This window comes from Babylonia areolata, chromosome 2, assembly GCF_041734735.1.
Source record: "Babylonia areolata isolate BAREFJ2019XMU chromosome 2, ASM4173473v1, whole genome shotgun sequence".
NCBI lineage: Eukaryota > Metazoa > Mollusca > Gastropoda > Neogastropoda > Buccinidae > Babylonia > Babylonia areolata.
The window spans coordinates 40,393,096-40,405,585 of record NC_134877.1 but is presented as its reverse complement, the minus strand read 5'-3'; the positions used below and the strand labels follow the sequence as shown (position 1 = coordinate 40,405,585).

Below are 12,490 nucleotides of genomic sequence, written 5' to 3'. Positions count from 1 at the left end.
TTGTTGATTGAAACCTGAACTCTTATACTGGTTGAAAAACATGAAGTCATGACACTGGCTGAACCACCAATGTGTACAACCAGGCCTAGACAGTACAGGTAGTGTCTAAAGAAAACACACACACAAAATAATGTGCAGAACCACATCGATGGTTCATTACTATCGACAACCCAAGATAGCAAACCAACCGATTTCAGAGTACATCTTGCGCAGGTCATGCATGACACAGTCCAGGTACAGCTCCCCAGTGCCCAGCACTATGTGTTCACCTGACTCCTCCACCTGAAACATGCAGATTCAGGGTGCCGTCAAGTCTGAGCGAACAACATTCCACACTTTTTCTAAAAACTTGCATTGCCTTTTCCAAGACCCCCTGAAACAAAGTCACATTAAAACATGCAAGTGTACACAAAACAGACACACAACAGCATTACCACACAGTGTGCAAGTAAGTTGTGAAAGAAAGAATGGGAGGTAGGAGTATGAGGTGTTTAAACACTGCTGCTGGAACAAAAAACAAACAAACAAAAAAAAACCCAAACCCATAGAGATCTTGACAAGGATTTATTTTTCTTCACTTTGACCTTTCGTTTCCTCTTCTTCTGTTATCTTTTTTTTTCTTTCTTTTCCATTAGCAAAATCTTCTTCAATGCTGTAAGTAAGGTGAAAGGTATGAAAAATTCAAGACTTTTCCAGACCTTGCAGGTCAAAACATTTCATTCCATGACTTTTCCAGCCATGGGAATATTCTTCCTATTTTGGGGTGACTTTTCCAGACTTCTTTGACTGTGGGAATCCTGTTTATTGCAGCATTTTTTCTCCTTACCTCAGTTAACACATTAATACTCACTTAACTCAAGTTTTTTTGTGTGTGTTTATTGAGAAATATGTTCAGAATAAATTTCACTGCTTTCACACGATTCAGACTACTCAAATCTAAATAATATAAGGAGATTTCGAGGAGTTTATAAAAACATTATTCAAAGATGCAATGCAAAATATCATGGATTTATATATACAGCCAACAAAATTAGCAAATCCATATGTACATGTACTATGAATTCTTGATCCAGGTAGCTGCAGGTTAATTACAAATTTTTTTGAATATTACGCATGACTAACAATCTTGATTGTTTTTAAAGACAGAGAGACAGATAGACAGACAGAGATAAGACATGAGGGAACAACATTTCAAAATTTTTTTTTTTTTTTATCCATTTGTCACCTGGCCAAGAAATTGCCAAGAAATTCCTAGCCCTGCTCACCTTGGTTGTGAGCAGAGGGTAACTCTTGTTGACTTTGCGCAGGCCGTCCAACATTTTGGGCAGCTCTGAAGGGTTAACAGGCTCCACAGCAATTTTCATCACTGACCCAGTGTTGAACTTCAGAGGTCGGAAAATGTACACCTACAAATGGAACATGACCTCTATCTATCTGCATGAAATATTTTAATTCATTGATGTCAAATATACAATTTCAAATTCCTATTTTCAAGCAATATCTTTTATTTCTTGACACCAAGTACAATTTTAAAATCCTATTTGCATACAGTATCCACTATTTCCTTGATATCCTGTCAATTCACTGATGTCAAATACAATTTCAAATTCCTTAATATCACACACAATTTTGAATTCCTCAATATCATACACATTTTATCATTCCCTTATATCAAACAAATCTGAATGGTTGTTTTTAAATACATCACAAACGCAAACAAGGCACATGGACACAAAATGATCAGAACTGTCTTTCTACGTACAGTTGAAACAATAAAATTTCTTAATGTCAGAATACATTATGCTTACATAATACACAGGACACAAAGAGAGAAAGAGAGCAGTAGACTAAATGATGTGTTTCTTTGCCATCACCAGTGTAGACAGATCAGACCAACATTTTTCTAACAGTAAACTTAATGATATGTGCCTTAACCATGACCAGTGTAGACAGATCAGACCAATATTTTTCAAACAGTAAACTAAATGATGTGTGCCTTAGCCATGACCAGTGTAGACAGATCAGACCAATATTTTTCAAACAGTAAACTAAATGATATGTGCCTTAGCCATGACCAGTGTAGACAGAACAAACCAATATTATTCCAACAATAAACTAAATGAAGTGTTCCTTGACCATGACCAGTGTGAAGACTGAGGGGACAACAGTATGAAGCCTGACCTCATCATGTGGTGTCATATCTGTGATGGTGGACGTCTTCACGATGGGCTGGTCAATGCCTTCCATCAGGATCCAGTTTCCTGCCGACACTCGGTTCACCTCCACTTTGTACCTGCCCACACCACAGCCCACATCAGTTGACTCACATTCTGTTTCCCTCTGTGATATTAATGCTGCTTGGGTGTGTGCTTGTCAGCGAAGGGTTGTCACTTGAGACTAACTGAGCTCACAGGTCAGGGTGTCAGTCTCCATATCTGTTTAGACTTTTTTCTCTTGGGACTGCATTACTTTTGTTTAGCAAAATCAACATTTAAGTTTATACAAAAAAGAGTAACTGCGCTTTGAATTCATGCCATGTAATCCATTTCACCAAGCCTCAGCAGTCAAGGGGTTAATGGGGAAACAAATACACAAAAAGTTTATGGCTGGGGAGAAAAAAACCCACATGCTAAGAAAACTTACAGTTTCAAAAAATCCTAAAAGAGACACAAACAAACAAACAAAACACAAAAAACAACAACAAAACAAAACAAAAAAAAACAAAAAGAAAAATAGAAATGTATCCTTTTCACTATCACTAGCAAAAATTCACATATTCACACATACCATTATATGCCCAACCTTTCTTACATTACACACATATGGTTATATGCCCCACCTTTCATCACCAAAATGATGGAAAAAAAAAAAGTTTTAAAAGCAAGTACAAAAACCACTACCTGGCTTCGCTGATCCACAGTCGGCCAACCTGACCGAAGCGCGAGTCCTCCTCATCTTGTAGTGTATAGTTCTCTCCCAAGATTCGAACCTCTTGGTTGGCATGCAAGGTTCCATTCATGACACGTCCAAAGACATGAAAACTGGTACCATCTTCAGTGGGGAACAGCTTGGTTGTGTGAATCATAAGAGGACCCTGTCATGATATATGATAAGTTTCTTTATCAGGATCAGTATCTTGCTTTAAAAAGTTTTTTACTTGGCATATGTCACAATCAAACAAAGTTATAGATAAACAGGACATCAAGAACATCTTATACAAAGTCCTGTCCTGATACATGTACATGCAAAGTATGTGATGATAGACAAGCATCCAGAAAAATGTATTGCTCTGCATCCCATCCCCGCAGACTCACATCCACTCTCATGTGAGACTGATCTGTTACAGATTCCAGGATATCAAAGTGTGTGGGCTGATCCATAAGTTACATCATGTCACATCTGGTAAAAACAAAAAACGAAAAAAAGAGAGCTAATGACTGAACTATGCAGGAATCAGATGCACTGGGCATGCCTTGGAAGCCCATCCTAGGCTTGCATAAAACATTATGAAAAACTGAAATAAAAGAAATAAACAAAATAAACAAATAAGTAAATGAATCAAAATACAATATAAATGAAAGACACAGTAAATACACAGGCTGGATCAGCAGAGTAACATTTTGTCAGGGTAAGTCATCAGGGGACATTGCTGAGACTGGACAATAATGGTCTGAGGGGAGCAAGGAAACGAAAACAAAAACCCTTGCTGGTGAATTTATATTCACTGCCTCTAGGACTTGGCTTACGAAGGTGGGGCCCAATGCTCTCCTGCAGCTTTTATCCATCCCCAACTAAATTCAGGCACCCTTTCACACCTGGATGGAGTGAGGAAAAGTGGAGTACCTTTCCCAAGGACACAACACCATGCTGAAACAGGGCCTTGAGCTCTGAAGAACACTGGATCAGAAGCCCAATGCCACACCGATTCTGCCACAGTGCCTCCCATAAACAATCTAGACCATGATTGCGTTCACCTCCAGGATACAGGAATTGACAGGACATCCAATACTATACTCACATCTGCATGGCAGCGGAACATCTCTTCTGCAAGGTCCGAGTCAGAGGGGCCAGTGTATGTGTGTTCCACCTTTCGGCGTGCATTGTCAACCGGTGACAGTATATGTTCAACACACATGTCCACAAACCCTGCACAGGCGAGTAAAAAAAAAAAAGTTACTTACACAGTACCTCCCATGCATCAGCCTCACACAGTCAAAAACATAAAACGCTGTGTCCTAGAGGTCTTGACTGTTGGGGAATACACAAAGATAATAGACAGACACACACACATAGCTCACAAGATGGAAAGACTGATAGTGAGATACAGAAAAAGAAATCAGTCTGATGAAGACAAATTCAGAAAGGGAAAAACACAGAAATGAATGAAAGCAGAAAAAGGAAATTTAACATATTTTCACAATAGTAATACTTAATGAAAAGAAAAATGAAATGAAAACAGATACAACATGTAAAAAGAAAAAAAAAAGAAGAAGAAATAAGAGTGAGAGACAAACTGAAAGATAAACAGGAAGTCATGATCACAAATAGAAACTGAAAGTCACAATCACAAATAGAAATACAGACACAGAAAGTCAAAGTAGTCACAATTCAGACATAAACACAAATAAACACAGATACAATCAGAGACAAACACAATCACACATTCACAGACATAAACACAGACCCACTCACACAAAGAAACACAGTCACAGACAGAAATCGAAAGCCAAAATTACACAGAGAAACAGACAGACACAATCACAGAAAGAAACAGAAAAACACAATCACAGACAGAACTAGAAACATAAAGTTAGAAGCACATTATCACAGATAGAAACAGAAAGGCACAATCACAGACAGAACAGAAAAACACGATCACACACAGAAAGACACAATCAGATACAATCACGAACAAAAAACATTAAGGCACAATCACAGACACAAACAGAAAGACATGATCACTGACAGATGCAGAAAAACACAATCACAGACAGTAACAAAAACTGATGATCACAAAAGACCCATGTTTCAATTTTCAACCTCACAAGATTTGCCCTACCTTTTTCTTTAACAACAACAAACAACAAAAACAACAACAGCAAAAACATACAGTAACTAAACAGTATTCATGACCATTACACAATGTTCAATAAAAACTTTTCTTCTGACCGGTAAAGTCCCCGAAGAAGCGGCGACAGATCAGCCTCATGAGGGGACGAATGTTCAGCTTCTGCTCCTGCTTGGTCAGGTGGACCCCCAGCTCATCACACACTCTGGGTAAACACTCGTCCACATCTCCCACCACCTGCACAGGCACGGTCAGTAAGCTGTGTCCTGTTTCACATAATGGCACACAATAGCTACTGACTGCTAGTGAATGACACACTTCCGACCAACTTGCACCACACAAAACATGGATACGAATCACACACTCCTTCTTTCTGTCTGTTTCTTTCTTTCTATTTATCCATCCATCCAATCTATGTATCTCAGTTATCTATCTATATTATTTACCTGTGTATCTTTTCTGTCTATCTATTTGTAAATATCTAAATCAATCTAGCTATCTACACACAAATGCACATGCACACACACACACTGAATGAACTACAACATGATAATCATCAAACAATGCAACTGATAATGTGACATACCACATACACACACATACACATGACATCTGACAATATTCTTTTTCACGGTATTTAGTTCAGATATCACTGAAGATCAGTTGTCATTATCCAAGAAAATAACAACAACAACAACAACAAATAGGCCATTATACACTAGCAGTTACCTGAGCAAAGATCTTGTACATTGGCTCCAGAATGAACTCCACAAAAGAGCGCTGTGATGAACTTGGTGAGGGTTTCTTGCTGAATTTGCGACTGTTGGAAAAAAAAAAGAAAAAAAAGAATGAAGTAGCATTTCTTGGACTTATATCACTTGAAATGCTTCTCTTTCGCACAGTAAATCTTCTTCCAGCCAATCGCAGCTTAAAAAAGAAAAAAAAAGAAGAATGAAGTAGCATTTCTTGGACTTATATCACTTGAAATGCTTCTCTTTCGCACAGTAAATCTTCTTCCAGCCAACTGCAGATATTTGATTCTTGTTTGTCTTTTGGTCTTTGTTTTCCTTTCAAAACATTCTTTCTTGAGGGTTGCATAAACACATACCTATCTGAAATTGAGATCAGCCTATCCACACTATCATATATTAGGAACATCAGCTCTGATATTTACAGTGGTAAATATATATTAATCAAATTTAAGGCAAAGCATATTACATATAAAAGTAGAAATCTCATCAGATTTCAATTAAAGAAGCACAGAGTTCTATCATCTATTTTCTACAATAAATTCTCTAAAACTGGTTCAACCATGCATGAAATAAAGTGGGCGACTTGCCAAACCTGTAGTCAGATACTAAATCCTCCTTTTCCTGACATCACTGATACTGAAATTAAAGTAAGGGTTGAAAATCTAACCTCCCTTTAAAAAGAAAGAAAATGCAGACTGGTATGATACACTATAAAGTGTTTCTTTTTTCTTTTGAGAGTATGGGTTTGCTGGTTGTTGTATTTTGTTTGCTTGTAAGTTGCTATTCTCGCTTGTTAAAAAAAAAGACAGTACACTGTTTCGGTGACTCACGTTTTGTTGTTGAAATACACATCTCCCCACAACCTCTGCGCAAACTTCTTCTCATCAACACCTTCTGCAAATGTACCACACAAACACATACTGAAATAGGTTTCCAGTTTTCTACATTTATAGATGTAAACATCATACAGCATTATATCAAGACAATTTCAGCTGTGTTTTTAAGATTTCAGCAAAGCCACTGCTGACATATGATTTTATTCACAAACGGTACTGAGACAGCATTTTTCTACAATGATAGTACAGAAAACCCGTTCCAAGAGTCTGATGCCAGATGGTTCTCGTCCCATTCATGACAAGAAATGAAATAAATATATATCTGAAAGCAATCAGATGGCCTTTAGGGCTGAATCATGAGCATTAACCACTTTCCCCTACCACCCAGAAACAAATTACTAAAGATTATGACAACTGTTTTAAAATGAAAAAGAAAAAAAATGAAAAAAAGCCTAGTACCAGATGGAAGACCTACCAAATGTGTCAGCGTAGATATGTGCGAAGGAGCGAAGGGTGAAACAGAAGCGATAGTAGGAACTGGCAAAACAGACATTGCCCAGGACAGGTGACACAATGGATGAAGTCTCATCCTCTGCATACATGCTGGAACACACATCACAGACCATACCTACAGTGACTCAAAATTCAGTCTTTTTGTTGTTAGCTCTACTATGCACACAAAACTATAAAAAAACAAATAAACAAACAACAACTAAAAATCCTCTTGTGTGTGTGAAGATGTGCATGCATGCACACATGCATATTCACACATGTGCGTGTATATTCACTGTTTAAAATCTTTTCACCAGAAATAATACTCACAAAGTGTCTATATGTGTGTGTGCTTGTCAAAGGAAATTTTCTTCCTAAAATTACCTTTAAGTAACATACTTACCATGACCCACTAGTGCAGACTCTGGCAGGGGTCTGACATTCCCGTCCTGTGCAAACTACTATCCACCTATGCGGAGAAAATGAAAGCAGCTACGGCCGATAACCTCCTGGAAGTAGGTAACCTGCCCTTTGCCCCCCCTGACTAGCGCCCTCTGCCAGGTTTAATACTTTTGGATGATTTGCTGCCCATGAGCAAATTTCAACATTAAAAGTTACACACTGAGAAAAGACAAGCAAACAGAACACAATAACCTGAGGACTACCGATTTAAACAAAATTTATTCCCCATGTACTTCTCCAACACAATAGAAAATACTGAAAAAAAAAAATGAAAAAAAGAGACAGGAAAAGTGTGAACGAAAAGCTGACCTTAAAACAAAAACAATAATCATAACAAAGTCAATAACTATTACATATTTCCACAGCACACTCCTCTCCTCAGACCTTATGATGGCATTGACTTCATCCACAATGTGTCGCAACTTGAAGTAGGCGTCAGTGGGCGGCAGTTTGAGCTCCAGTATCAGACGATCCACTTTGTTGATGCACAGGGTCAGTCCCAGACCCTCTTGCAAAGCATGCTTGATAAGTCGCTCTGTGTTCAGCATCACCTGCACATATCACCTTTTTATTTGCATGGCTGTGTGAACTGACAGGAAGCTAGGGCTGAAAGACATGTGCCAAACAGTACATAATTTCTTGATAGTAAGTGCATTCAAATGATCTTTCAAATGACTCGAAAGAATGAATTTTTCTTTCACAAAAGTTGTGAACTGTGTCGTAGAAAATGGTAAAATGTGTCATGCATTTTCAAAGTATAAGAATCTATATAAAAAACAACAACAAAAAACAAAAAAAGAAACTTTTAACTTGCAGCAATCAATAAAAATCATATTTTATGTTCAGTCAGAAGTAAGTTTGGCGCAAACTGCAGACTGTGTTTCCATAAGCTTTTTGGTGTTTGAATAATACCCAGGCGATTTTTACAGTCGTATTTAATGAAGTTTCAACCTATTTCTGATTTCATTCCTGCAGTAGACTACCACACCAGAGGACTTCAGACTGTACCTAACAACAAATGAAACCTGTGCACACATTACAGAATAAAAGCTGTACTGGAAACAGAGTAATTTCAAGGGATAAGCTCTCAACAACAACAACAGGAAACAGAGAAAAGAAATGAGGAATTAAAACCAGGCAGTGTGTGTGTGTTTGGGGTGGTTATAGGGGTGGAAGTAGAGTGAGGTTGGGGATTGTCTAAAAATAAACATGAAGAACGCTTACACACACAAACATACACACAAGAACAAAAAAAAAACAAATTAACAACCACAAAAAAAAACAACACAAAAAACAAACAAACAAACAAAAAAAGTTGCTAGAAACAGGACTTACCCCTTCAGCAGCATCAACAAATATGACAGCACCATCAGAAATCCGGAAGGCTGCGGTCACTTCATCAGAAAAATTCACATGACCTGAAAAACAGCACATAACTTGAAAATGCTTTTCTTGCAATGCAGACACATGTGGACTCAAATAATAAGCTATTTTCTGTCTCCAGAATTTAAGTCTTTACTTTATATAACGCTTTTTTTGTGTATTAAGCAACAACATGAATTTGATTTCATTCAACAGGAACCCCATATAAAACTGTAGATCAAGCAGCAACATCAAATGAGGGTTCATTTGAAAGGATTTAAAAGAAACAAACAACACAAAGCTTGCAGACTCAAAAGTGCTCAATATGCGTATTCACATTCAATACAAACACACACACACACACACACACCATCATTTTTACAAAAACTGGAGAATTTAGTACGTCCTTTTTCCACACATAATTTGCAAAATGCTAAAACAATTTATTATCAAAGAAATGTTACAAATGTACTGACAATACAACAGATCAAATGAATTTTAATGAAACATGAAAGAAAAAAAAAAATACACAGAGCAAATTCAGAATTAACAATAGCAAGGTATCTAAATCAAAGAATTAATACATCAACAAGTCACAGATTTTATACATGGAAGTTTACACAATGGTTACATAATCAACATTTCTCTCAAATTATTCTGTTTTCGTTTTAGAATCATACAAGCACATGTGCATACATCGATTCTTACACACACAGACAACATTTTCACTTCCATAACACACACCCCTAACCTGGTGTGTCAAAGATGTTCACAAGATAGGACTTGTTGCGAGTGTCTGGGAGTACCAGAGTAACTGGAGTGGACTTGGTACTGACTCCTCTCTGTAACACAATATACCACCTATATTCCACATGACTTTGTGATAAACATTATTACCTTGCTAGAAAAAATCAACTGCATTTGTATTTCTTGTTCAAACAATTCTTTTCATAAAAGAGATTCTAAAAGAAGTAATTATGCAACACAAGTAAAAATCATTTTCATTACCTGAATAATGTTATTGATACAGTCATTCTTGGAGTTAGTGCCATCACTACCAATTGCCAAATTGTTACTCCTTATAATGGGAAATGAAACAAAGAACAATAAATCATATATCCAACTGAACCTTGTGCAGTTTTCTCCCTTCCACCATTCTCTCTTTATCAATAGTGTGCCAGTGCAGAATAACAAATTTGAACATGCCATTTCTGTGGCAGAACATAACACACCTTTGAGTTTCATGAATAAATAGGACTTAAAAGACAAATCATTTTCAGACTGTCCAATAGTTTAAACCCACACAGATAAATGTCCTACAAAAATCAGCAATAAATGTGCATTTCTTAAACTTGCCTCTTGCTCTGTGAACAGGATGTCCGTGTATCGCATCTGAAAAAGAAAAGAAAGAAAAGATAAGCCAAGCTGAATACAGTTTTGAAATGTAATTCTATTACTCCAGGATCAACCACAATATGAAAGAAAACCTGAATTATTCCACACTAGCAAAAACAAAGGAAACCTTTCCAATACGAATACCAAAAACAATTCACTCACATCTGTGTCGTAGCCACCTTCTATTTCTGGGTGGGTTTGCTCCATGAGGCAGTCCACAAAAGATGTCTGAAACAATGGAAATAACAGAAGGTTTAAAGTATTCTGACACAAAGCTAAACTCTTGTAGATAACATGAAGCAGACATAGACGAAAAAATACAACAAAACAAAACAACATCTACATCAGTTATTATGTTCACAAATATTCCCATGATAAAAATTATATACAATTATACTATCAAAATCATTGTTTAATGATATCTGATATTCTATTCAAAGGCATCTGTCATTTCCTCCGTTATCAAGCATATGAAGTCATATGTATTGCATCGTTTTATATTTTGTCACAACAGATTTCACTGTGTGAAATTCAGGCTAATCTCCACTGGGAGAGAGAGAGTCGCTACAGTGCAGTGCCACCTTTTTTTCTTTTATCTGCCTGCAAGCGAAATTGTTTTCCTATCAAAGTGGATTTTTCTACAGAATTCTGCCAGGGATCACCCTTTTGTTGCCAGAAGTTTGCTGAATGCATGCTACAGATTGTGACCCACTCTTTCATCCAGTCTTGATGACTAGCATCCAGACCACCACTCAAGGTCTAGTGGAGGGGGAGAAAATACTGCACCATGAACGCAGATGAAAAAAAAAAAAAAAAAAAAAAAAAAAAAAAAAATCCAGACGAAATTTACCTTGCCATGATGGAGATGTCCACACAGGGTGACATTGCGAATCAGTCCTGGGCTGTCCATCAGATCCGCCAGAAACCTGCCACAGCACAAAGCCAAACACACTGAGGACTGCACCTTACAGACTGAATTTAATTTAGCTGCACCAGCAGACGTCTATCTTCATGCCCACTGACACACTCTTTTCTCTTCAACAAAAACAACAACAACAACTCATAACAGCAAACTGCTGTTTGACCTTGTAATCTTGTTAATTTGAATTCCAAGACAATAAGTATGTGGGCAAAAAATAAAAGCAAGGTAAAATATACTAAAATACAATTTTCATAGGCTTAAGCAGGAATGGGAAAAAAATCTGTGTTGCTTGTCATATAAAAAATCAAGTGAACAGCAGGCCTGAAGTTGCTGAACACCAAATACACACACACACACACACAAAAGACGTTAAATCAAAGAAAGAACACACAAGTTTTGTATCACTGATTATAAGTTCCTTTGATAGATGACGAGGAATATGCTTTCATCAGAGAAATACCAATTTGCTTCAAATAGTTTAAAAAATCATTTTCAAAGATCTACTTACTCCATGTCATATGATGTTGCTGGCAAATCCTGTTCTGCCATTGTGAACTTTTTCTTCTTGATTGGTGCAATGATGGGCTCTGGTACAAACAGGAACACAACAATAAGAACATGCCCACAAGTGCACAAACACAGAGAAGTGGTAACAAACAAAATGCATTTGTGCATATGGGCACATTAATTAATATTAGACACTGAAACAGAAATAGTTTCCATTTCTTTTCAAGGAATGCAAAAAACCACAGAGAATTAGTTTATTTCTTTAGAAAGAAAATTAAGAATGCAAAGGAAACAGTAGCACAGCATGGGACCTGACTCCATTTTCATACACTGATTTATGAAAAATTATTGGGATATTCATTTGAAATCAAATTAATCTGAAGTCTTCAAATTTGGAGTGACTGACTGTGGATCAAATCAATCTGAAGTCATCAATTTTAGAATGACAACTGCATATAAAATGACAAAGTTACCAACCGATTTATTTACAACCAGTAAATGGATTTTGCATTCTCTTGGATTTCAATTCACTTGTCCAATACCCCAGTGAATCATCAGCACTTCTTTCTGAACTTACCACATACAATCTACAACAACAAATAAAATGTTTATCTCTCCACTGATTTTTAAAAATCAAATCAAACACACTGATTTGCAAAAACAAAATCAAACTAATCACTTTAGCACTGATATC

General features: G+C 36.9%; 1 protein-coding gene across 1 annotated transcript in view; it reads right to left on the bottom strand.

Moving 5' to 3' along the window:
* LOC143301224 (116 kDa U5 small nuclear ribonucleoprotein component-like) overlaps nucleotides 1-12,490 on the bottom strand; it is a 33,319-nt gene that overhangs the window by 15,391 nt on the left and 5,438 nt on the right. The window contains exons 5-20 of the mRNA XM_076615356.1: nucleotides 11,798-11,876; nucleotides 11,218-11,293; nucleotides 10,530-10,595; nucleotides 10,329-10,364; nucleotides 9,724-9,814; nucleotides 8,946-9,028; nucleotides 7,995-8,161; nucleotides 7,132-7,259; nucleotides 6,651-6,714; nucleotides 5,798-5,888; nucleotides 5,170-5,305; nucleotides 4,019-4,146; nucleotides 2,901-3,094; nucleotides 2,182-2,293; nucleotides 1,266-1,406; nucleotides 189-282 (exon numbers count right to left, since the gene is read on the bottom strand). Of these exons, the coding sequence (XP_076471471.1) occupies nucleotides 189-282; nucleotides 1,266-1,406; nucleotides 2,182-2,293; nucleotides 2,901-3,094; nucleotides 4,019-4,146; nucleotides 5,170-5,305; nucleotides 5,798-5,888; nucleotides 6,651-6,714; nucleotides 7,132-7,259; nucleotides 7,995-8,161; nucleotides 8,946-9,028; nucleotides 9,724-9,814; nucleotides 10,329-10,364; nucleotides 10,530-10,595; nucleotides 11,218-11,293; nucleotides 11,798-11,876 (1,686 nt within the window). The remainder of the gene's footprint in view (nucleotides 1-188; nucleotides 283-1,265; nucleotides 1,407-2,181; nucleotides 2,294-2,900; nucleotides 3,095-4,018; nucleotides 4,147-5,169; nucleotides 5,306-5,797; nucleotides 5,889-6,650; nucleotides 6,715-7,131; nucleotides 7,260-7,994; nucleotides 8,162-8,945; nucleotides 9,029-9,723; nucleotides 9,815-10,328; nucleotides 10,365-10,529; nucleotides 10,596-11,217; nucleotides 11,294-11,797; nucleotides 11,877-12,490) is intronic.